This window comes from Calonectris borealis, chromosome 14 (genome assembly GCF_964195595.1).
Source record: "Calonectris borealis chromosome 14, bCalBor7.hap1.2, whole genome shotgun sequence".
NCBI classification, from domain to species: Eukaryota; Metazoa; Chordata; class Aves; order Procellariiformes; family Procellariidae; genus Calonectris; species Calonectris borealis.
Window position 1 is genome coordinate 19,560,002 of NC_134325.1, and position 25,892 is coordinate 19,585,893.

At 52.5% G+C, this 25,892-nt stretch overlaps 4 protein-coding genes and 1 long non-coding RNA gene across 5 annotated transcripts in view; 1 reads left to right on the forward strand and 4 right to left on the reverse strand.

Annotated features, from left to right (window-relative positions):
* LOC142088261 (uncharacterized) overlaps window positions 1-25,892 on the reverse strand; it is a 223,119-nt gene that overhangs the window by 188,498 nt on the left and 8,729 nt on the right. The gene's annotated exons all lie outside the window — the stretch shown is intronic.
* LOC142088436 (mas-related G-protein coupled receptor member X1-like) lies at window positions 308-1,274 on the reverse strand. Its single transcript, XM_075163817.1, is given in 2 exon segments — window positions 308-994; window positions 996-1,274. Coding segments are annotated over 2 exon segments (966 nt in total).
* LOC142088437 (proto-oncogene Mas-like) lies at window positions 4,801-5,769 on the forward strand. Its single transcript, XM_075163818.1, has one exon. It carries the CDS (start codon window positions 4,801-4,803, stop codon window positions 5,767-5,769), a length of 969 nt encoding a protein of 322 aa, XP_075019919.1.
* LOC142088438 (proto-oncogene Mas-like) lies at window positions 8,671-14,471 on the reverse strand. The gene is made up of 2 exons (XM_075163820.1): window positions 14,178-14,471; window positions 8,671-10,980 (listed from the first exon to the last, which is right to left on the reverse strand). Exons 1-2 carry the CDS (start codon window positions 14,469-14,471, stop codon window positions 10,324-10,326), a joined length of 951 nt encoding a protein of 316 aa, XP_075019921.1. The 3' UTR covers window positions 8,671-10,323.
* Window positions 17,347-19,617, reverse strand: LOC142088251 (proto-oncogene Mas-like). The gene is made up of 2 exons (XM_075163405.1): window positions 19,065-19,617; window positions 17,347-18,548 (listed from the first exon to the last, which is right to left on the reverse strand). The coding sequence occupies exon 2, from the start codon at window positions 18,520-18,522 to the stop codon at window positions 17,542-17,544; it is 981 nt and encodes a 326-aa protein (XP_075019506.1). The 5' UTR covers window positions 18,523-18,548; window positions 19,065-19,617; the 3' UTR covers window positions 17,347-17,541.

Genomic DNA, 25,892 nt, shown 5'->3' on the forward strand with positions numbered 1-25,892 from the left:
ACTGGAGCCCTCCAGGCTTGGTCTCAAGTCAAAGCGAAGGAGAAGTTGGCATGCAGGGTCCAGACCTGGCCAACATCCAGGGTTGCTCCTCCTCCCCTCCTCTACGTGGCCTGTGCCCCTTGCACAGTGTAGCCTCATACCAGGAATGAGGGGAGGCACCAGCCCCGAGGAGACCTGAGGATGATTCCTTGGTGGCTGTCCCCACCACAGTCCCAGGCAGAGGAGGCACATCACCAGCCCAGCCACTCGCCCCTCGGCTCTGCCCCACAGGAGCAGCCCCAGCCTCCCTCCCTTCACCAGCAGGGATTCAAACAGCCATCTCCGCAGCCACCTCCCCAGGCAGGCGGCTCCCCTCCTTGCACGCCATTTTCTCTTCGAACACTCGGTGGAGAGCAGCTTTCACCGAGCCCTGGAACCGGTGCTGCTGGTAGCTCCCCACCAGGAAGTAAATTAATGGGTTGATGCTGCTTTTTGCATCTGCCAGCAGGAAAAATGAACTAAGTCCACGATATTCAATGAATAAGTCTTCCAAAACTTGCTCAACACTTAAAGGAACAGCAAAGATGAAGAAGAGGCTGGTGAGGAAAAGCGCTATGTACAGCCTACCTGGGGGACACCTTGGCGAGCAACACTGGAGTTTGATGAATAGGATTAAGTTTGACAGTAGTGACAGGGTGGAGAATATGAGGGAACTCAGAAGGTCTGCGCCTCTGAATATGTTGCCACAGACAGACATTAGGTAAAAATTACAGCAAATAGAAGTGAAGCAAATGAAAAGGCCAGGCAAAGCCCAGAGCACCCCACAGACAATGCCCGACAAGTGGTTGTGGCGGTGGCATCGGTACCAGATTGGGAAGAGGACAGAGACACATCGCTCCACACTGGTTGCTGTCAGGAGGTACATGCTGCTAAGGTAACAGAAGAGAAACAGAAGATAAACTACAGTGAAAATCACATCTGGGAAGTTCAAACAAAAAAAACCCTTTGCACTGTGTAACGCGAATGGTAAACAAAAAAAAAAAGATCAGAGAGAAGTCAGCGATGGCCAGGTTCAGGGCGTAGACAGTGAAGGGGCTCTTCTTCATGTGGAAGCCCAGGAACCACACAACCATGACATTTCCCAGCATCCCACATAGCCAAACACCCCACCAAAACAGTGCAAAAAAGTCAACTGTAGAAGTCTGTGATTCACAAGACCGGTTGTCTCTCCCATGTGCTTCATCATACAAGGAATCATTGAACAGAGAGAGGTTTGTTGTGTTGGTCTCCACCATGGCGAATGACCCTGCTCTGGGCGGCTGCCTTCTCCCTCTCCCACCACCTCCTAGGAGAGATGAGGAAGGAGATGGAAATGAGGGGCATCGGCGTTCCCAGCACTCGCCATCTTTCCCCACGGCCCCACGCCAGCCCCAGGCTGCACCAGGAAGGACCCCATCCCCTGCCGTGCCCAGGACAGGTTCCCATCCCTCCAGCCCTGTCCCTGGCCAGGAGGCATCTCCCACCTGCCTGTCTCTGGCCTCCTACCTCCTGGTGCTTCTGGGTACAGTGTTGCCGCAGGAGCTCCAGCACACAGGACCTCCACAAAGCTGGACTTGCCAGGAGAAAGAGGGTGGTGATGGCTGCCGGCGTCACTCGCTTTGCTTTGGCCTCGTCCCTCATGCCTGAGGAGCAGACCTTTGCCCAGAGACCACGTCCCATGGTCAGGAGACTCCCCTCACAATCTCATCACATCGGTGATAGCTTCCCCTCACATGTCCCACGGACGGCGATCTTGTCAGTAGGAGTTGGCCACGTCACCCCCTTCCTCTCCTCCCCCCAGTTTTTCACCAGGAGGTGCTGATCTGTTATGATCCTGTTAAGAAAGGGGCTCAGACTCCATAAAGTATCATTTTAAATGCCATTTACTCGATCTAAAACTATGAAGAAGGAGAGATAGCACAGATAATCTTATGTCCCTTTAGGTGCTGGGAATCCCAGGTCTTGCAGCATCAAACAGGCCTCTGATTAGGGCAGGTCCAGTCCATGGAAAGGTTACCCCACTATGGTCGTTTGAGCTATTATAGGATTTTCTTAAAAAAGAACACTCATTCTGCTGTCAAACAAAAAGGATGTTCACATGAGAACCGTTGCAGCAGTCTTAGGTAAATGCAAGGACATGCAGGTGGTGTAATCACCAGCACCCAGTGGGAGCTGCCTGCAGGCTCCTCCTTTATCATCAACCAACCAGGTTTATTCCATGGCCAAGGGAGACGCACGGCACGGCACAGCACAGCATGGCACAGCACAGCATGGCACAGCACAGGCCTGGAACTGCTCAGGTTGAGTGTTTTGTGGATCACTAACTCCATGATTCATAATGGTCTTCTGGTCAGGATCTCTACGCCCCCGTCCTCCAGCTTCAGCTTGCCATGCCGGGGTCTCCTGGGTTTTGGTGTGCGAAGCTGGTGGTGGAAGACTTCCTCTAGCTCTCTTCTGTTCCTTCGCTGTCCTTACAGCCTGCCTCACCAAGGAGATGGTGCGGAAAAGATTTGGCAGGGCAAGAGGAAAGCAGAAAGATGAGAATGAGTGAAATGAGCCAGGGACGCCTTAACGCTCCTTCTTCTTCCCATCATTCCCCAGGTGCAGAACCACTGCTGGTCATGCCTGTCCCTTCCTCTGCCCCCCCAGGCCTCATCACACACCCACTCCCTGCACCTGGGATGCCAGCAGAGTCCCCTCAACAGCAGCCGATGAGGCAGAGCACTGGCCTTGTCTCAACTTGCCGTGAGAAATCACCGGTATTCAGATACAGAACAGCACGAGGGCTTTGCCCACTGCCTCTAATCACACCCCTGACATGCTTGTGTCTCCTCTGAGATTACATTTTGTGGGGTACATAGTGCTGCAAATGTGCCTTTATCTACAAGTGGTTCCTGTCGCACAATCTCATCCTTTAGCATCACAGGGACTGGCATTTTCATTGCTTATTTTCTCTCCCTCTTTCATGTGTTTTCCATCTTTTGAATACCTCTTCTTGGGAGTTATTGCCTATGCTTGTCATGCCCAAGACTAATGTCCTCCAAGGACATCCTTTGATTTCATGTGGTGAATACATGGTAATGAACAAGGTCCACAGTCTCTCCAAGGGGTCCAGCCTGGAGCTGCAGGAGTTGGGGCCAGAGATAGACTTGAAACAAGGCTAGAGCGTAGGCTCAAGGTCCATCCATGAGAGGGGGATGGAGACAGGTCTTCAGATAGGTGCAACTCCTGCATAGCTCAGGTAAAGCCTTGTTGCTCAGGCCTGACCCTAACTGGAGCCCCTGGTCCCGTGGGCAGGGGATGAATGGGTGGGGTCAGGGCAAATAAGGCCTGCTGTTGCCTTCAGGACACTGGAAGAGAGAATCGGAATGTCTCACATGGACAGTTTAGTATGCTATGTTGTTCAGTCACGCTTCGTGAGATTAAGTCCTTTTATTCCCCTTTTCCACAGTTTTGGGCCTATAAAAATCAGCTCATCATTGTCCTACAATGAGAGCATGTGTTTTTCTTTCTTCACCTCCACTGTGAAAAACATTTCCCGTTATTGATTTCTTCTAATGGCTTTGTAGCATCAAATTTCTCACAAGTATTATGTTCCATCCTTTGACACGTTAAAGCAAAGCCTCTACCTGATGGCAACGTCTCCCAGAAGAAAGCTGGGAGTCTTCGAGCACCAGTTTACGTGCCATTAGGGGCACTGAGCAGAGCCCTCATTCTGTTGCACGTCTGCACATCAGTGATTTCCCACTGTTGAGGGTCCCTGGCTCGTCTCTCTCACTCTCACCTTTCTGCCATTCTCTGTCCCTGGGAATGATTTATGTACTCTCCTGTGTTGACAGACAGAGCTTTCCCCATGCAGTCAAGTGGTGCTGCTGGAAAGTAGCAGGAGAGCACGTTACTCTGCAAAACTGTCCCCAAAGCTTCCTGGTCTGGGACAATACGCCTTTCACACACCCCCCACTTTGTACATGAACCGTCCAGCCAGCATCGTCCCTTATCGGCACGATGCTCCTCTCTCTTCCTTCGCCTCCAAGCAGAAGATCTTTCTTGCCCTTGGCTCTGTGGGTGTTGTCTCCTGTGGTTTTGGGGCTATAGCTAAGTTACTTGCAGTACGTTCCAGGTTTTGCCACACATTATGGCAAAGCCTCTGTATGAGGGCAAAGTGCCCCCAGGGAAAGCAGGGGGAAGTCTTGGACCACCAGGTACACACAGCAAAAGCCAGAAGCCCCTCTGATGGTGGGACAAACCTGGAGGACAGCAGGAGGAGAGGAAGGGGGATGACGTGGCTAACTTATACTGACAAGATCGCCGTCCATGGGACATGTGAGGGGAAGCTGTCACTGATGTGATGAGATTGTAAGGGGAGTCTCCTGACCATGGGACGTGATCTCTGGGCAAAGGTCTGCTCCTCAGGCATGAGGGACAAGGCCAAAGCAGAGCAGGGTGGCCGCAGCAGCCATCACCACCCTCTTTCTCCTGGCGAGCCTGGAGGCCTCATGTGCTGGAGCTCCTGCGGCAGCACTGTACCCAGAAGCACCAGGAGGTAGGAGGCCAAAGACGGGCAGGTGGGAGATGCCTTCTGGCCAGGGACAGGGCTGGAGGGGTGGGAACCTGTCCTGGGCACGGCAGGGGATGGGGTCCTTCCTGATGCAGCCTGGGGCTGGCGTGGGGCCGTGGGGAAAGATGGCGAGTGCTGGGAACGCCGATGCCCCTCATTTCCTTCTCCTTCCTCATCTCTCCTAGGAGGTGGTGGGAGAGGGAGAAGGTGGCCACTCATTCGCTATGGAGGAGACAAACACAACAGACCTCTCTCTGAACTACATGACTTCTGGATATGCAGACTCTCAGGCAGTTAATGAATCTTGGTGCATACAAGAAGATTATAGTACGTTCATAATTTCAGGTGTCGTTATGGGTATTTGCCTGTGCGGACTTGTGGGGAATGGGATAGTCATGTGGTTCCTGGGCTTCCACATGAAGAAGAGTCCCTTCACTGTCTACGTCCTGAACCTGGCCATCGCTGACTTCTCTCTGCTCCTGTTCCTTCTTGTTAAATGTCTATTACCGATTATTTCAACGGTCTATTGTATTTCCTCATTTCAATATCTTTTGACCAGATATATCTTGATGTGTCTGTCTCTGTTTTGCTATTTTGCCAGCATGTATCTCCTGACAGCAATGAGCATGGAGAGGTGCCTGTCTGTTTTGTTCCCAATCTGGTACCGGTGTCACCGCCCAAAGCACTTGTCAGGCATTATGTGTGGGTTGCTCTGGGCTCTCGCTGGATTTTTTGTTTCTTTGGCTTTGATTACTTGTAATTTGGAAATTAACTGTGAACAACTATTACAAGGTTTAAGGACTGTGAATGTTCTCATTTTCTCTTTATTCCCATTCCTTTCCAACCTTTCACTGTTCATCAAACTCCGATGTGGCTCACAGAGACGATACCCAGGGAAACTCTATGTTGCTGTCCTGCTCAGTGCGATCTTCCTGTTTATCTTTGGGTTTCCTCTCAGTGTGGTGTTTTTTCTTAATCCTATTATAAGCCTATTTGTACTTGAAATGTGTTACCTGCTGGCATCGCTGAACAGCAGCATCAATCCCATCATTTACTTCCTGGTGGGGAGCTGCCGGCAGTGCCGGTTCCAGGGCTCTGCAAAAGTCGCCTTCCGCCAAGTCTTTGAAGAGAAAGCAACGAGCGAGGAGGGGAGCCACATGCCTGGGGACGCTGCGGTGGAGAGCACTCTATAAGGCACTGCTGGTGAGGAGCCCTGGAGATGTGGAGCCTCGCAGACAGCCTGGGGGATGGAGGCATGGGGACTTGTAGCACAGACCCAGCGTAGCACTGCTCAGCCAGGCTTGGTCCCGGCGCACGGACTGTATTCCCCATTGCGATGACCCCAGCGAATAAAGTCTGGCTCCTCTGGCTCAGCGGATAAGTTTCATGGTGTTTTGGGGGAAAGTGCCTGGGGAAAGTCTGACACATTAGGCCTTGAGGGAGTTCTGGCTGTCTCTGCTGGCCAAGCAAGGCAGGGCTCTTCAGAAAGGATTGCAAAAATGGGCAAGCCAAGGGGGTCATGCGGGCACGGCTGCACCCGTGCTGAAGTGAAAGGCTGAGCAAAGAGTAGAGGCAATTGCTGCCGCGGGAAGCAGCTGTGTGGCTCGGCGGCGGGATGGTGCAGCCCCCTCCCGACCCTGGTTCCCTCGGCATGGAGACATCGAGACGGCAGAGCCGGCCGTGCCTCTCCGTCTGCTGCCGTCCCGACGGGAGGTGAGGGGTGAGGACTCCCGGGAGAGCCACTTGCTCCTGGAAGCCGAGCAGGATACCCTCGTGAAGAGAGGCTACCTGGCAACTCACCCCCACCAAAATGCCCCTCCCGGCCCAGCTGAACCCCTCTGCCTCCTCCGTGCCTGCGCCGACTCCCCCACGCAGGAGCGGGAGCCCCAGGCTGCTCACCCGCGCCCCGGGCTCGGAGGGCTGCGGGGTCACATCCCGCACGGGGCCGGCGGTGATTTCACAAGTATCTGCGGGGTTGATGCCTCTAGATGGCAGGAGAGGGGTATGGATCGCAGGGAGCATCCTTGCTCTTCCATCTAAAGAGCCGGTCAGCAAAGTCAGCCCTGCACTCCCAGCTGATGGAAAGAGAAACAAATCAACATCAGGTGGGGCTGCAGAGCTGGGGAAGAAACAAGAGCATTCTCTTGTACTTTAATTGGGAATTTGTCACACTCTTTAATTCCAGGGTTAAATTGTTCTGAGAAAAGTATCGGTTCGATGGTGCTGGGGGATTACAAGTGGTGTGTTCCCAGCACTCATGTTCATGCCAAGAAGTTCACGCAAGGTGCTGCTTTCCAGCTGTGTTCCAGGGGAACGTGGCTTTTTGCAACAGACTACGGCTGGCTGACGAGACATCGTATCCTGGAGGTTGTCACCTCCCTGCTGGGGTCTCTCAGGGACCGGACAGCCCAGTAAGCGTCCCTGCAAGGGGGCAGGGAATCTGCTCCAGCCCTGCTCCTATCAGTCCCTACAGGAAAACCAAGAGAGGGTTTAAAGACATGTTTCACTTTTCAATATCTCCACAAAAGTTTTGTCCACAAGGACAAAAGCATCCCAAAGGAGGCTTTAGACTTTTTTGCCTTACTTCAGCCAAGGCTATGATACCCTGTCCTCCAAACTTGGAAGGGGAGATGGGGGGAGTTATGTCTCCAGAAAAGGCACTGATTTTGGAAAGGAAATATTTCAAGGTGAAGAGTGAGCTAACAGTGCAACTCAGGATGTCTGATGCCAAAGATCACCTCTCTGATGCCAGAGAGAAGCACAGCAGGCAAATGTCAGCTGCAGAGGCTGAGACGGGAACCTGCTCTGGCACAGCTCACCAAACACTCCCCAAATATGGCTCCAAGCCATGCCGTGAAGCAAGGCAGGGGATTACCAGATCAGACGGTCTTGGCAAGTCAGAGACACCAATTCCAGTATTCTCTTTGCTCGCAGCAAAGATTTCATAGTAACTCCACTGAACACACCTCTGTGTCCATGACCAAAAAGAGCCTGAAATATGAAAATTAACATAACCAGATGTATGGGCCACTTAATTTTGTAAGAATTAGGAGCATCACACTGCTCATCTGCCTGTGCGGGCTGGTGGGAGTGGGGTCATCCTTTGGTTCCCCAGCTTCAGCATCAAGAGGAAGCCCTCCACTGCCTCCATCCTGAACCTGGCCATCCTCAGGAGGAGATGAGCAGCTCCTCTGCACAGCTCTGTCAATGACTAACCATACACTCCAAAGTCCTGATTGTACTGATCTTTTTCTAGTTACCTACCTAAGGAGTCATTTTGTTACTACTCCTAAATTAAATTTGGATTTCTTTTTTTGTTTCCAACATGGTAATTCTGACCCCCAAGTTTGTTGAATACACAGCAGCTGGGCTTCACTGCACGGCTTGTCTTTGGTGAACAGAGCAAGGCCGACTGGAATCTGTCAGAAAATGGCTCATTTCCTCTCATTCTAAAGCCTCTGTCTTGTCTATGAGGAGGACAGGTACCTTCAGAGCATGATGCACCTCATCCTAAGGTAGGTGCCTGCAGTAGCTGGGATGAGCCATCTGTTGACAGTGCCAAGACTTCCTCTTTCGTTCTGGGAGGGACCTGCGCAGCAGACAACATCTGTCTGGGGTGCTTGCAGTTAGCAGAGATGTATCTCACTGGAAGAAGCCTCCAGTTGAGCCAAATCGTGGCAGTGGAGCTGCCCACACGTACTGAAAGCTTTCCTCGGGAACAGCTGGAGAGCACCTCCTTGTAGGGTGGAGGGCTGAGGCCGGCTGAGGCAGGCAGAGGTGGAGGGGCAGAGAAAAGACCAGAAGGAAAGGACCTCGCAGCATCCCAGCAACTGGGAGACCGCTGGGAAAAGCGGGGAGGAGGAACACAGCCTGACAGGGGAGATCGACCCCTTTGCAGGGGGCAGGGATGCCTGTATTCACCCACCCGTTCACCTGCCTCTTACACAGTGGGAAGTTGTCCATCCTTTTCCCACTGCCTTAAATCCAAGGGTAACTAACGTGCCACTGCTTTTAGAAAGAGAAGCGAGAGTATAACCCATGGGTGGTGAGTCATGCTTTGAAGACACATGGTGAGATTAAACATCTAAGAAGCATTTATTAACAGAGTTGTTTTACAGAACAGGGCAGGAGTCTTCCATTGTTGAGAGGGGTTTTCTCTCCCTCTCTCCCACTTTCCTGTCCTTTGAAAAGTAAAAACTTTCGGAGTTACAACCTATTGTCCAGGAAGGGGCTCCCATCATCCAGGGAGTGTCTCCCAAGGCAGGTGCAGAAAGACCACGATCCTCCCATGTGCTTTTCCTGCTCCCCGGGATCTCCCTTGCCTGCAGAGTGACCCAGGCCACCACCTGTCTGGGCTTCTTGTTTTTACCAGAAAGATTTATGGGTTTAGTTGTCATGGCTCTGTACCTGTACTGCACCAAGTGATCCATTTTCATTCCAGCCTGTCCGGTGTAGCTCTGGGCTGAGGGACAAGCCAAAGGGCAGAGAAACTTCTGTCACCATCCCAGGTCCCAGAGGCCATGGCATCAGTAGTTCCTGGGGTTGCTATTTCAGTCTGCCCTGCTGATTCCTCTTCTCCCTCCACCCCTCTCTGCCAGCTGCATCTTCCCAACATTTCCCTTGTGCTCATACTAAAGTTAGTGCAGCCTGGTGGGGAGTTGCACCAGGAAACAAAACCAGCTCAAATGCAATGGTTTTATTGGTGGCTTAGTTCACAGGCAAACAGGAGTTGGTGTATCCCCCAGCTGCTTGATAGCAAGGGCTGACAGACACGGAGGGGAGAGAGAAGTGGAGAAAACGCTGCCACTACCCCTTTTACCCAGGGAGTGCCTGAGCCAGGCTAAGGGAGTCAGTCCTCACGGCCTCAACAGGGTCTTTTCCATAAAAACTCCACTGTTTTCCTTCCCTCTCCCTGTATCCTCTTTCACGTGGAAAATCCAGTCTCTACAGAGTCTCCAGGCAGCGCTGTGCTTTTTGGGTTGTTTCATTTTAACCCTACTCCTCTTGTTTTTCTAGATGAGGAACAGACACACCAGAAATGGATACAGACCTCAGGTCATGGTTGCGAAATGGCATTTGCTCAGGCTAACCATCCAGACAGCCCGGAGAAAAGTGGGAGGAACCATGAAAGGCAGTTCCAGTCAAAAACCCTTGCGTGCAGATGACCCACAGGATGTGCAGACAAAACTCGGTTTGCAGCAGAAGCAATGCATTTCGGGCAAAGCCTTCCAGGTGCGATCCCAAACACATGCCTACTTGCCTGGTAACAAAGCTGAATGTGAAGTCTTCACATATTCTTACACGTGTCAGCACCCGCTGGAGATGCGCACACAAGGGTTTGCCCAGGAATTGTTCTGCCCTGCTGTGCCAAGCTTTCTTATCCACCCACACTCTGCTCTTAAGCAGACACACCAAAAAAAAACCACTGGCAGGAGCTAAAAGCCTCTGCGGCTCTGTTTTAATAGTGCGCAGGGTAGAGCAAGCTCACTTTTGAGGCAGGGAAAGCTCAGACCTGTTGAATAGGACAGATTCAAAGCAAAGGTTTCAAAGCAAAAGGTTTTGATGGGTATTTCATCACGCTGTCCAGTGTCCACCCCAGGCAGGAGTTCCCGTACCAGCCACCAGCACGTTTTGTTGTGCTGCAGCTGCAGCCAGACCTGCACCGAAGCCATCTTCCGTGTCTCGCCCTGGCTCACGGGACGCCTCCATCCCTGGAGCATCTTCTCTCAGGGAGGGGCTGCAGAGGTTTAAACAGCTGTCTCCACTGTGTTTGCTCTGGGAGTTTCATCTCTGTTTTGGGGCTCTGTTACATCTTCAAAAACCCTCTGGAAAGCAACCCTAACAGAGAGTGTGAACTTCTTTGCACAGCTCCCAGCCAAGAAGTAAATAACAGGGTTGATGCTGCTGTTCACACAGGCAAACGGGAGAGAGGCGTCAAAGACAAAAACAGAAAAATCAAAGAGTCTTAGCAAGAGCCAGTAACCAAAGTCAGCAGTGAAGAAGGGGAGGAAGGCGACAGCTAGCAGTATCACAACACACAGCTTCCTTGGGGGATATTGCCATGAACAGCACAAGACCCTGGCAAGCAGGGTTAGACCAGAAAAAATCAGGGTAAGCACTGATAAGAGGTAGCTCAAGACGAAGACAATGAGTGCCACAGGGGAGAAGTAGAGGGTCATGGTGAGCAGGAAGGAGAGGGCCCAGAGCAGGGCACACACGAGCACTGGCAAGCGCCGGGAGCGGTGGCAGAGGCAGCGGGCCGAGGGGAGGACAGACAGAGACGTCATGGCACTGGAGGCTGTCAGGAGGTAGACACTGGCAGTGAAAGTGAAGAGGATGGTGATGTTCAACACAGTTGTCAGGTCCCGTGAGCCCAGCCTGTGACAAAGTTTTTTCCTCGATCCCTTTAGTGGCAGGGCGGAACACCGAAAGGAACAGGAAAACTCATCGGATCAACACGTGGCTCAGGGGCTGGTGCCATCAACAGAATTTTGGCTTCTTTGACCACGGGGAGGTTTACATGGCACCGGGCCTGCTGGCGACGGACGGAGTTCAGCTGTCTCGCAGGGGGAAAAGGATTCTCGCGTGTGAGTTGGCCGGGCTCATCGAGAGGGCTTTAAACTAGATTTGAAGGGGGACGGGGATAAAACCAGGCTCTCTAGAGAAGAGCCTAGGGTCCGCACGCCATTGTCGGGGGAGAAATCGGCAGCCCAGCTCAAGTGCATCTATACCAATGCACGCAGCATGGGCGGCAAACAGGAGGAGCTGGAAGCCATTGTGCAGCGGGGTAGCTATGACTTAGTCGCCATCACGGAAACGTGGTGGGATGAGTCGCACGATTGGAGTGCTGCAATGGACGGCTATAAGCTTTTCAGAAGGAACAGGCGAGGAAGGAGAGGCGGTGGAGTAGCCCTGTATGTTAGGGAATGCTTCGACTGTCTAGAGCTCGATGGTAGTGATGACGAGGTCGAATGCTTGTGGGTAAGGATGAGGGGGAAGGCCAACAAGGCAGATATCCTGCTGGGGGTTTGTTATAGACCACCTGGCCAGGAAGAGGAGGCAGACGAAATATTCTACCAGAGGCTGGCAGAAGTCTCCCAGTCGCTAGCCCTTGTTCTTGTGGGGGACTTCAACTTTCCGGATGTCTGCTGGAAATACCACACGGCAGAGAGGAAACAGTCGAGGAGGTTCCTGGAGTGTGTGGAGGATAACTTCCTGACGCAGCTGGTAAGCGAGCCCACCAGGGGAGATGCCTCGCTTGACCTGCTGTTCACGAACAGAGAAGGGCTGGTGGGAGATGTGGTGGTCGGAGGTCGGCTTGGGCTTAGCGACCATGAAATGGTAGAATTCTCGATACTTGGTGAAGTAAAGAGGGGGGCCAGCAAAACCGCTACCATGGACTTCCGGCGGGCGGACTTTGGCCTGCTCAGGACACTGGTCGAGAGGATCCCTTGGGAGACGGTCCTGAAGGGCAAAGGGGTCCAGGAAGGCTGGACGTTCTTCAAGAAGGAAGTCTTAAAGGCGCAGGAGCGGGCTGTCCCCATGTGCCGCAAGAAGTGCGGGCGGGGAAGGCGACCGGCCTGGCTGAACGGGGAGCTCTGGCTGGGACTCAGGGAAAAAAGGAGAGTTTATCACTTGTGGAGGAAGGGTCAGGCAACTCAGGAAGAGTACAGGGATCGCGTTAGGTCGTGCAGAGAGGAAATTAGAAAGGCAAAAGCCCAGCTAGAACTCCACCTGGCCACTGTCGTGAGAGACAACAAAAAATGCTTTTATAAGTATGTTAATGACAAAAGGAGAGCCAAGGAGAATCTCCATCCTCTATTGGATGCGGGGGGGAACGTTGCCACCAAGGATGAGGAAAAGGCTGAGGTACTCAACGCCTTCTTTGCCTCAGTCTTTAGTAGTCAGAATGGTTATCCTCAGGGTACTCAGCCCCCTGAGCTGGAAGACAGGGACGACAAGCAGGATAAACCCCCCATAATTCAAGAGGATGAAGTTCATGACCTGCTATGCCACCTGGATGTTCACAAGTCTATGGGGCCGGATGAGATCCACCCGAGGGTTCTGAGGGAGCTGGCGGAGGAGCTTGCCGAGCCGCTCTCCATCATTTACCAGCAGTCCTGGTTAACTGGGGAAGTCCCGGACGACTGGAGGCTTGCCAATGTGACTCCCATCTACAAGAAGGGCCGGAAGGAGGATCCGGGGAACTACAGGCCGGTCAGCCTGACCTCGGTGCCGGGGAAGATCATGGAGCGGTTGGTTTTGAGGGTGCTCACGAGCCATGTCCGGGACAACCAGGGGATCAGGCCCAGCCAGCACGGGTTCATGGAAGGCAGGTCCTGCCTGACCAACCTGATCTCCTTCTATGACCAGGTGACCCGCCTAGTGGATGAGGGAAAGGCAGTGGATGTGGTCTACTTGGACTTCAGTAAGGCCTTTGACACTGTCTCCCACAGCATTCTCCTAGAGAAGCTGGCGGCTCACGGCCTAGACAGGTACACTCTTCGCTGGGTAAAAAACTGGCTGGACGGCCGAGCCCAGAGAGTTGTGGTGAACGGAGTTAAATCCAGTTGGCGGCCGGTCACGAGCGGTGTTCCCCAGGGCTCAGTTTTGGGGCCGGTCCTGTTCAATATCTTCATCAATGATCTGGACGAGGGGATCGAGTGCTCCCTCAGTAAGTTTGCAGACGACACCAAGTTGGGCGGGAGTGTTGATCTGCTGGAGGGTAGGAAGGCTCTGCAGAGGGACCTGGACAGGCTGGATCGATGGGCCGAGGCCAACTGTATGAGATTCAACAAGGCCAAGTGCCGGGTCCTGCACTTCGGCCACAACAACCCCAGGCAACGCTACAGGCTTGGGGAAGAGTGGCTGGAAAGCTGCCCAGAGGAAAAGGACCTGGGGGTACTGGTTGACAGCCGGCTGAACATGAGCCGGCAGTGTGCTCAGGTGGCCAAGAAGGCCAACGGCATCCTGGCCTGTATCAGAACTGGTGTGGCCAGCAGGAATAGGGAGGTGATCGTGCCCCTGTACTCGGCACTGGTGAGGCCGCACCTCGAATACTGTGTTCAGTTTTGGGCCCCTCACTACAAGAAGGACATGGAGGTGCTGGAGCGCGTCCAGAGGAGGGCAACGAAGCTGGTGAAGGGCCTGGAGCACAAGTCTTATGAGGAGCGGCTGAGGGAACTGGGACTGTTTAGCCTGGAGAAGAGGAGGCTGAGGGGAGACCTCATCGCGCTCTACAACTACCTGAAAGGAGGTTGTAGCGAGGTGGGTGTTGGTCTCTTCTCCCAAGTAACTAGCGATAGGACAAGAGGAAATGGCCTCAAGTTGTGCCAAGGGAGGTTTAGATTGAACATTAGGAAAAATTTCTTTACTGAAAGAGTGGTCAGGCCTTGGAACAGGCTGCCCAGGGAAGTGGTGGAGTCACCATCCCTGGAGGTATTTAAAAGACGTGTAGATGAGGCCCTTAGGGACATGGTGTAGTGGGCATGGTGGTGTTGGGTTGACGGTTGGACACGATGATCTTAGAGGTCTTTTCCAACCTGTATGATTCTATGATTCTATGATTCTATGAAAGGCTCTCTGGGCCATAAAATATCACAAGGGCAACGGTGATGGAGAGGAGGAAGGTGAAGTCGGCGACGGCCAGGCTTCGGATGTAGACAGTGATGGGATTCCTGCAGACGCGGGAGCTGAGGAACCGGAGGACGGCCCCGTTCCCCACCAGCCCAGAGAGGCAGATGAGCAGCGTGACAGGGACTTTGCTCAAGTGCCTGGCTTCACAGTTGGTCCAGTTGTAGAGATTGTCCTCATGCCTCAGCGGCCTGTGATGCCAACTGCTGTTATATGCTGTCCCACAGGGCTGGCTCCAACAAGCAGGGCTGGCTCTCTCCATGGCAGGGAACAATGTGCTCAATACGAAACCTCTGCTGCTTCTCCTTCCCCCTCGCACAGCTGGAGGGACGAGATGAAACAGAGACATGTTAGCAACTCTGCGCTCCCCCACACTAGGCTTTTCAGATCTTTGCAGCCATGCCCCAGCTTCCAGGTGGAGGAGCACAGAGAGAAACGAGGGACAGGAGACATGGAAGACAAGATGTGGGGAAATGGGTATGACATGCCTGGCACAAAAGCACGTACAGAGGTGTAGCAAAAGCTAAAGAGATGCCTCCTTCCTGGCTTTGGACAGGACAGATCTAGAGGAGGGAAATAAGGAGATAAAAGGATTGTCCTTGGAGATGTCAAAGAGCAAGTGGGTTTGAGGATGGATCTGATATGGATTCTCAGGTGTCTAATATTACAATTGATATTACTAAGCTGCTGGGTTCCTTGACTGGGACACTCATTTCATTATTCCCCTACCACCTTTTTCCACAATATTTATAGGTCTTAATATCCTAGAGACCACTATTCCCCAGTCAGATTTGGTGCAAATTGACCGACAGGTTCAAAAACAATGAGGGGAGGCACGGATTAGGCTGAAAAAAAAAGATCACCCAGAAAAGTCTGACCTTTCCTCTCGCAGCCGGGAGAACTTCACTGGAGCAGACACTGCAGACTCTCATCACCTTGTGCTCGCCAGCTGCCGCCCCCGTGATGGGATCTTCATGAGGTTTCCTGGAATTATCACTTGGAAAACTGGACTGGAGCCTGCCTTGGTGAGCTTGTGCAGCATCCAGCATGGGGTCTTTCTCAGGTCCTTTCACAAACCATTCTTCTCGGTGTTAGCCAAGCAGGTCATGTTCTCAAGGATACTTGCAAACAGGGAACTATTTCACTGCATTTGACAGTATCAGAGTTCTGGTTATAATCTATTCTTGGCTTTGTACAGGAAATGACTAACAAAAAGAGTCTCAGAAACTAGACCTATGGGAAAAGCAGATTGTCTCCGTGTCAGGTTCCTCTTTCATTTCATGTTAAAGCAACCCCAATCCCAAAATATTTGTGTCTTAGAACTGGCTGAACTTTTCTGCTATGGTTCCAGGGGTCTTTAGGACCCTGCACTACAAGCTTGGCGTTGCTCCAAAACTTTTATTTCTGATCGGGATCTGGGTTTGCCACTTGTATACCACAATTTCACAGGGATACTTGACTTTCAAATACACAGTTTCCAAGAGCATGCTACTACGTGCATCCAGGAGCTAACTGAATAATAAGATCTGCACGTGAACCAGAGCACAGGCCGATGGCAGAGAGATGACTTAGGGTTTCCGGAAAATCTTTTTTTCCTAAGGAGAGGTGAATCAATGCTGCTCACTTGGCTTTAGCCATCTAGAAGTTAAGGGTTTCATGTGAGTTGTCTTCTACTCTCCCTTCGTAGTCAGTCAGCAGCCTACAATGGTTTTCTCAGACAGGCCCATGTAATTTCTAGAGAGCTGAAGTTAGGCGAGATGATTCCTACCCAGACTGACTGTGGTGAAGGTGAAGTGCATACAGCTCCTGATGCATCTGGGTGCAAGGGGTGCTCCTGCTGGGAACAGATATGCGTGGGGACCCCAGGACCAAAACCACCTCCTCTCTCCCTCGCTGATGCTGCGTTTGTGTCCCCAACTACAGAATCTCACATCCCCTCACCAAGCCAACCCTTTCAAGTGCAAATAGGTCATGATGAGGAGAGCATCAAGGTACACCAGCATAATGCCATGCAACACAACGCTCGCTGCCCGATCTATCCGTGTGCTGGACAAAAGAGCAGAATTACCCAGGGTTTCTCAGCTGCTGCTTTCGTGGGCAACATCCTGAGCATGTTGACCTAAAATTTTGATTTCCAACACAAGGTTTACAGACAACAGTTATTCGTTTGTATCGGGTCAGGCTTGTGTGTGTTCAAAGGAAGCTACGCTCTGTAAATATTATGGCTCTGGTAGCAGTTGTTTCTGTGTGTCAGGAAAATTAATAAAACCACCTGGCAGGCAGAGCTCAACCTCCTCGAGCTATCTCCTGTGAGAGCTTCCCATCCTCTATTTCTGTCTCTTTTTTGGGGTCTGCCCTGGCAGTTTTCTCCATGGGCTTCTCCACCCAGAATTGCACTGTCCAACAGCCATCAGCCCCTACCTGTCTGTCTGTCCATCCTGTGTCCAACCTGGCACAGTGCTGATCACCGGCAGCACTTGCCTCTCTGCCTGTCCCTTCCTGCCTCCCCGGTTGAACGCCCTTGGCAGGGTGAAGGTTTGGCTGCTGGCTGATGCTGCCAGCTCCATCAGCCAGACTGAGATGGATTTTCTCTGTCAGACTGTGCCACAGGAGGACATTAAGCCAGAGGGAGCTGAAAACATCATTTCTGTCCCCCACCATCATCTCCTCTGGTCTGGGGGCTTTTGAGGATCAAGGTAGTGAGTGGTTGGTGCTTTAGTATCAGGCACCAAGGTCCCAGAAGAGGGTAGAGACAGGAAGAGTTGGGGCACCAAGGTCCCAGAAGAGGGTAGAGACAGGAAGAGTTGGGGCACCAAGGTCCCAGAAGAGGGTAGAGGCAGGAAGAGTTGGGGCACCAAGGTCCCAGAAGAGGGTAGAGGCAGGAAGAGTTGGGACATCTCCACGCCAGGAAGCAGACAAGGTAGAGACCAGGGCCCAGGAGTGTGGCTGTGTTAACCCTGGAGAACAGGAGAACAGATGAGGCAGGACTTTCTGGACCACATCATTTCAGCAGTATAAACTAGCAGGCAGCCTGAGGGGACTGTCACAACTGTAACTTTGAGAACAAGCAAGGTCACCCCGTGGAGCCAACAAGGGAAGAAACTGCAATCACCAGTAAGTTACATGAAAGACAATTTTATTAAAATAACTTAAAAATAAGTTTGAGGTGGGAACCAGCCCTGCCCCTGGAAATCTCATCGAGCGTGGCCGTGTCCTGGGGGATGCGTGACTACCCACTGCCAGTCCTGCTCACCCAGCCAGGCAAGGGCTCTGCTCCCGCCGTGCTGTCCCGGGCTGCCCCTCTCCAGGTGCCAGTCGGCAGCCGTAGGGGTTTAGGCAGCAATTCCCATCACAGGGGTCTCACCCGCCTCTTGGGAGTCTGCCCTATCTTCAAAGACCCTCTGAAGAGCCACTTTGACAGATGCCCTGAACCTGGACTTTCCGTAGCTCCCAACGAGGACATAAATAACCGGATTGATGCTGCTGTTGACAGAGGCCAGCAACAGGCAGATCTCAAAGACAAAATTAATGTAGACGAAGAAGTTGAGGAAGATCTGGACACTGAGCGGGATGCCGAAGAGGAGGAAGAAGAAAACAGTGAGAAAGATGATAGTGTACAGCCTCGCTGGGTGGTGTTGCCAAGAGCTACGCCTAAGCTTGATGAAGAGGATCACGTTAGAAAGAACCATAAAGGGAGTGAAAAAGCAGAAATTGAGAAAGCACAAGGTTCCAAGAACCATCCAGCAGTGTTCAGAGTAACCCAGGTCACACACAAAGTACACCAGCCCAGCAAGCACGCAGGCGAGGGCCCACAGCAGGCTGCACACGATGGCTGACAGGAGCTTTGGGCGGTGGCATCGGCACCAGAAGGGCCAGAGGACACCCACACACCTCTCCACACTGATGGCCGTGAGGAGATAGAGGCTGGTGCTGTACGTGAGCAGAACCATGGAGTGAAATAGCGGCAGCACCTGCAAAAGCTGTGGCTGAAAGCAGCTGAGCATGGGCATATGATATATTACAAGGAAAGCCGATGTGCAGAGGAGAAAGCAGGAGTCCGCAACGGCCAGGTTCAGGAGGTAGGCGGTGAAGGGGTTCCTCCTCAGGCGGAAGCCGAGGAGCCAGAGGATGGCCCCGTTCCCCACCAGCCCACACAGGCAGATGAGCAGCGTGATGCTACCGGTGACGATTTCAGGGATGTGTTCTGCAAAGCACCTGGTCCCGTTGCGTCCATCCTCATAGATCATGCCCTCCGTAGGCGCTGGGGACACCGTATGCCAGTCACGGATCGTGTTGTTGGGATGTCGGTCCATCTTCCTCCTTTCTCTCTTGTGCTCACCTGGGGAAAGGCAAGAGATTAAGGCAAAATTAGTGACGAGGTCCCCAGTACTGTGAATGTCCTCTGCCCATTCAGTCTTGCCCCCTCCTCCACCAGCTACAACATCTGCAACCCAGAGAATATAAGAAGTGAGCAGAGGAAAAAAAAAGAAAAAGAGGGAAGGGAAGGGAAGGGAAGGGAAGGGAAGGGAAGGGAAGGGAAGGGAAGGGAAGGGAAGGGAAGGGAAGGGAAGGGAAGGGAAGGGAAGGGAAGGGAAGGGAAGGGAAGGGAAGGGAAGGGAAGGGAAGGGATCAAGAGAAACAGGAATAGGAGGGAAAAGCTTGGGCCCAGGGTGGCAGGAGACAGACAGAGAGTTGGAAGAGGAATGGAGGGAGAAAGAAAAGGCATGCAGAGCCATTTGCCCTTTAAGGACTGAAAAGGGCTGAGGAGGTGAATGGGAAGAATGGAAAGACTGAGAAAGCGCAGAGCTGCGTGCCCCAGTGACAGGAGCTGAGGCAAGCCCCAGACCCCTCTCACCAGGCGCAGGGGGGTCCGGTGAGGGCAGAGTCCTCGCACAGTCCTTGATATCCCACAGCTGCAAACTCCAGTCCTCTCTGTCAGACTTGCACGTGAAATTTTACAAAGCTGCCACGCCAAAACCCTCCCAGACGAGATCTGGCCACCAGAAACAAGGTAACTCCATGATGCGGTTCCTCCGACGGTCTGCGTGCAGGCTCTGGTACCCTGTCTCTTCCTCAGCTGGAGGCCAAATGGGCCCTGGGAGCACGGTCCCGGGTTTCTGCTGAGGGGTGGGTGACTGTGGGCACAGGGAAGTGCCAGGGCTTGGTCATCACCTCTGAGAGCAGCGGAAGCAACTTGCCAAAGAGTCACCCTCACAGGACGGGCATTGCAAACCGATCTGCTGGTTGCTTCAAACGCTTCCTGTTTGCAAACCTGCCGTCGTGTTGAGCGTGAATTATCTTCCTTCTCGTTCGCTGCTTCTCTTCTGCGCCCGGCTGCAACGTCCCTGAGATGTGTCGCGGTTCCCATCTGTGTGAACGTCCACGCTTTGCTGTCACACAGAAGCCACCAGCTCCCCATCAACCCCGGGGAAATGATGCTCGACACAGCGCCCGCTGACTGTCACTTCCCCGCTTGCAAGAGCTGAGCCGGACGCCTCCATCGCGCCCTGCCCCGGGGCGGGCGGGAGGGAAGCGGGATGGTGTGAGGCACCCAGCCGCCGCGCCCCGGGGACGACGCAGACCACTGGACCTCCCCTCCTCCGATGCCGGCGCGTGGGCGGCTGCTCCGTGTCCCGTCCTCACGTCTCACCCCTGCTGAGGGTGCCGGACGCGGCGTGAGCCCTCGGAGCGGACTGTTGCTCATGAGTGATCTCAGCGGCGCGGGAGGCTCCTCATGGCAGCAGCCCCATCCCTTTGCCCTGCTCCAAGGATCTTTCTCGGGGCGAGGGAGATCTGTCTCGCTTCCTTGTCTGCTGTACAGCAAATCTAAACAAATAGCTTGGAAGAAATCGTTGGAGACGCCCAGAGCAAGGGGAAACAAATGCAAATGGCTGGGAGAGCATCCCGTCCAGCCCCGGGCTGCAGTCCCGCCTGCACCTCCCTCCTAAATCCTGCCTGGCGGAGGGGATGCGGCGTGCTGGGGGGTCCTCTGCTTCCCTGCGACTTTGATCCAGCGGGAAGTGAAACACTCCTGACGTTAGTTAACAGTGATTTGGCATGAAACCCGGGCTCCTCCAAATTCCTTAATAAATAACATTTATTTAAACGTTAATGAAGCTGGACCGAAGGAGAGCTGCGATGCATTAATCTGCCCCGTCCAGCCCCGGCTCTTCAGCACCCCCAAAGCCCCCGGCTGGTTTTGAGAGCGGCTTCAGCATCCCCGGGGATCGCGGGCTGCCGGCACTGCCGGGAAAGGGGCTGCACCGCCGCGCTTCTTTTTATGTTTAAAGGAAGGGTTCCACAGAAAATGAGATTAAAGGAGGGAGTAACAGGACCCGTAAGCAGGACGGTGAGAGCCCAGCCAAGCGTAAGGCAGAGGCTGCTGTGGGGACGGTTCCTCCCGACGGCTCTTTCTTAGCCGGTGGCACCGGAGGCACTGGTGAAATGTGCCCAGCATCTATTTGGCTACGTTTTCCAATTGTTTGTAAATAATGTTAAATATTTGTTAAATGTTAAATGACGTTAAGGTGATAAATAAATAACAAATCGTAAATAATAAATACTACTAATAAATAGTAAATCATAAACTGTAGATGGTAAATAATAAACCGTGGATGGTAGATAATAAACAGTAAATTAGTGAACAAATAATAAATTATAAAAAATAAATTACAATTAATAACTAACAAATAATAAATATAAATAGCAAATAACACATACAAATAACAGATAAATTAAGCTATAAATAAACAATAATAAATAATAGTTGTTGTTATTATTAACGTAATAAATAATGTTGACAGCTGCTGCTTGGGGAAGCTCCCTCCTGCCGAGCAGTCGCACGCCCGGCTGGGTGGGTGTTGGGCAGGGGTGTGCACGAGGCCGGGGGACGTGGTTCCTGATGGCAGCTCCTGACCCGGGGGTCCTGGTCCAGGACAACCAGCGCAGTGACAATGACGATTATTGGACTGAGCGCCCATTTATTTCACCTTGTGGCAGCCACTTAGGCATCAAAATCTCTGATTCTTCGTCAGGCTGGCAGTTAATAACTCCCACTGATGTGGTGACAGCCGTGCTGGGGACAAGGGTGACGAGTTCCCTCACGCCGTTGTCCCTAAAGGCACCTTTTGGCATCATTTGAAATGTTTGAGTTTCTTCTCTCTATGGTAAAAATGGGGAGAAAGGGGCGATATTAAGAAACAAACTCACAGTCTTTAATTAAACCTGGCGGTTTACCCGCTCTGAAGTCGCGCGGTGCTCAGAAATAATCCCTGGGGCAGACCGCGAGTGAGCTCTTCTTACAAACACTTGGGTTTTGCCTGGCTGCTGTCACAGGGAACCGATGCACTTCTTTTGGGCTGGGTTTCACCGGGCAGCACGGCTATCGCCTCACGGCATCTCTTCTGTGCATCACCCTTTCCTTCCCAGGACCACTGTGCAAAAGACTTGATCAACTTCTCCCTGGAAGACTCTCTGATTTGCTTTGTATCCCCTTTTAGATCGCTATGATCCCAGGGAAAAACCAAAAAAAAAAAGCAGAAAGCAGAGATGGAGACGGTCTTTTACCATCTCTGCCATACCCAGGGCCAGCTGGACAAAACGCCAAACCACGGGAACATATGTGTGAACTGAACTTAATTAATCGGCATTCCTCTGCCTGCAGCTCACGCTGCGCTGCTGGGGAGGGCTCGAGCGGACGCGTTCATTTCCCAACAGAAACGTCTTCTTGCCCCCCACCCAGCGATCAAAGAGAACCCATACAATTATAAGAAATCAGAGCAAAATTATAAACAATTCTAACAGGGTAGTAACAAAAATAGATAATCGATAACAAAGGGCAACCTTTTCACCCAGGATTGTTTAAATAACCTAAGAAACATTCAATCTTAGCGATGAGCTTTCAAGTCTCCCAGTGAATAACGACGCTGCCAAGCTTGCAATAATTACCGCTGCCATCTCCAGCTCTCACTGCCTTTGCCCCAAATGTCCTTCCAACCACGAGTCCTTCGGGCCGGCTTGTTCCAAATTCCCCCTTGGCACGCTCCCAGCATCTGCTCTGGCCGTGGAGGAGTGGGCAGGGTGTCCCGGCGCAGCATCCTTCGGGAAGCCCCCACCCGCCGAAGAAATGTGCTGGGCTGGCTGGGAACAGTCACCCGCTGCAGGACCGCGGGCAATACACCCTGCCAGCTCCCAACCAGCGCTGCTGCGGGGCTTCTCCTTCAGCCCCTGCAAAAATCAACCCAAAAGTAGCTTTTTCATGCTAAAGCAATGTTAGGATTAGCTAAAAATGTCCTGCCCTGGCAGTAACAGGCTGTGTTAAATGCAATGCAGCTGCACTGCAGCTCCGTCTCCCTGTTGCTCCCAAAGCTTCTGTCCAGTCAGGTTTCCACGGGCCAGAGGGAAGGTGTGACCCTGTACTTTCTTCATCCATCTTCAGCCAGCGTGAATCGGCACGGGTCTGCAGAGCGGTACCTGCCGGCTTCTGCGGCTGCAGAGGACTGCAGGGTGTGCTTCATCTTCCATCCTCATCCTTCCGGGAAGGCTGTGCCCAGCTCCGGGTGAGACCCATCACAGCATCCATAGCCATGAATGGCACGCCAGCATCCCAACGGCTCTCACTTCCCGAGCATTTTTTCTCACTGAAATTTGTCCAAATACAGTTCTGCTCTTGTTTTGGCTTTCCCCAGGGTACAAATCTTGCAGGGGTGACCATGTGAACCCCCTGCCCTGAGGAGCCCCCGGCGCTGGGCAGCAATTGGTGGAAGCAGCTGGGGAGATGTGAGCTGTGCCGGCGCTCGGGGGCTGAGAAAACCCTGGTGTGAGCTCCTGAAGTCCATTTGCAGGGACGTAGCACAAATCGATTTCAGCAAAAGGCTGAAAACTTTTCTGTGCAACCGAGGGGTGATGCTGCCTGCTTGATGTCTGTTTTCCTAGGATAAAAATAGACATCTGGAGAAAAACTCTACGTCAGCTGCAAAATCTTACCAATCAGTGTTAATGAGCCATCTCAGCCCCTGCAAGCACCGATGGCTGCACTTGTAGGAGAGAAGGTGCCTACAGATATGAGAGCGATAAGGAGGCTCCTGGATGACTCTTCCCGAGTTTTTTTACTAATAATACTTTGCAGTTGGCACGCATGGCACAGCCTTCATTGAAAAGAAACAGCACCGATCCTTGAGCATTTGCACAGGGAGAAAAGAAAAATCCAAAACCACTAAGTCACGAGAGAAGGGAGCCGTTCCCTCAAACTCAGAGGATGTAACGCTGGCAATTAAGAATTGGCTTGAATTGCACAAAATGAGAGGATTTGTCATTTTATGTAAAGGATTGTTCCCTGAGGGGTAAGAGCATGATAAACACAGCCACAGGTTATGATATTCAGGTTTAATTTTGCTGCCTTTTGTAAACTTTGTAAAAGGCTAGTTACAGTACGTGCCCTTCTTGCACTAGGCTGTTTTCATGACACGAAGTTTATGACGAGGAGAATTCCCGTCACCGAAAGAAGCGGCCATGAGGATCGTGCAGAGCTCAGCGACCTCTCGCCGCAGCTGTCCCGACTTCGGATGAATCGTCCCGACTTCGGATGAATCATCCCTCGCGCCACCGGCAGCGGCGGTGCAGATAGTGGGGCTGACAGTGCAGTTTCTGTGGAAGAGGTTGAATGAGTACAAGATAAAATCACTTTCTTCTTTTCCCTATAACAAAAAAAAAATACCAAGCCCCCTCCCCAAAAAAAAGTCAAGAAAAGGGAGAGGGTGATGCACAGCAGCGCTGCTGCACGGGGCTTCTCCATGTGAGACCTGGGGAGCTTTTGGGTTTTGAAATTAATTTAGCAAAATCCTGTCCTTTATTGTAAAAAAGACTACAGAGAATCCCAACACACCAAAGAGTCAGCCTAACTAGATGTCCGCTTCATATGCACTTTATCGGGTAAACAAAGAGACTCAGCCAAAAACAAAAGGCAGAAAACAGCTTCCTATCACCCCCAGACCAATGTCTCCGTCTGCTTCACCAAACCTCATTGGAAAAAAATGGCCATTCCTTTATGAACTCCGTGTACCGATTTGAAAAGACAGTGATGTTTTCACCTGCCCTCCCCACGTGTAGCAGGGAATCCCCAGTTGCGATATATTTCTCTGTATTTCCCAGCTGAAGCACGGCTGGGCTGGAAGCGGGGTCGAGGTCAGCTCGGCTGCAGCCAGCCTGCCCAGGGCGTTAGCGGCCAGGGAACAGAGGGCTTCCTCCCCGCTCCTGCGGTCGGTATTGTGAAGCACTCCAGTGCAACTCACAGTGATTCAGAATGCTATATTTAGCCTTAAAACCCAAGCAAATAAATAGACAACCCCCCCCCCAAAAAAGAACCTTGAAGTCAGCACGCAATAATCTTTTTGGGAACAAACATGTTAACTTCTAAGAAATCATAGAATCATAGAATCGTTAAGGTTGGAAAAGACCTCTAAGGTCATCGAGTCCAAAATGGGATATATGAGCACACAACAATTTGGCAGGACAGCTGGAGTAGTTCATTTCTGGATGCTCAAGGTACCTGAAGAAGGAGTGGGAGGTTTCATTCAGAAATCCTCTGGGTGCTGCTGAGGCACAGCCCTACAGACGCACCCACGTATGTGCCTGCTCCCAAACTGTCCCCGTCCATCCCACCCCGTGTCCAAAGCCCAGGAGTGCCGCAGTAAAGATGCTCGTTCCCTTCTGCAAACTGGAAAGCAGTCCCGTCAAAGGCTAACGGGAGTAGCTGCAGGGACCACGGTGGTTTTGCCTGCCTTCAGGAAGCTGGGATGCGGCTGATGAATTTAGCTGGGGGATGCAGGAGGAGAAGGGAGTGGGGAGAATCCCGCAGATCACGCCAGCATCCCCAGGGCTCATGGCTCAGCGATGGGCTCTGCCCGTGCGGCTTGGTCCGGCTTCTCGCACGAAACGCAGGTGATAGGGTCTGCTTTCGTAATCCAGCCCCCGCGGAAGGAAGGGACTTTGGTACGAAACCCTTGGAAACAACTCTGCCTTACTGAAAGTGCTGAAACGAGAATTGTTTTGGGATAAATCTGGTGTCTTTGGGAGTCAGTTTTAAGCATTCGCAGTACATTTTAGAGCAGCTGAAGGCTACTGCAGCAAAGAACCAGGTAGCCAAAAATGCCTCCCAATTGCAAGGGCTCCATGGCCTGGAAAAGGCAGGGCACTCCTCGGGGATCCCTGCGGAGAAGCTCTTCCACAGCCGAGGCAACCGCGAGCCTCGCTTTACGGCCCGCCGGTGTCGTTTTAATCATCGCGGCAAGGATGTTAATCGCGCAAAACATATTGGCTATAACATTAAGCCCTTCGCCGGCTGTGCAGTGGCTGCGAGGAGCTCGGGGTCCCCATGGACCTGCCCAGGGGATGGTGCGGCCGGACCAGGCGTGGGGGGCGAGTGCCTCCAAGGAGATGCTCTGCTCGGCCCTGAGCAGGAGCCGTGAGCCACAGGAGGATCTAACAACATCCAGGCTGAGCTCAGGAGCCGCAGCCCGGAGCGTGTGGGCTACCAAAGGGGTGGGATCATGTAAAACCAACCCCAAGGGCTCCCAAGACTGAGGAGGAGGATGTGCTGCTGGTGAAGAGCTGGGAGGGCTGCAGGGCTGTAACGGCCCACTGGGAGGGGGGAGCACAGCCCCCCGAAAGTTGGTCTTTAATAGCT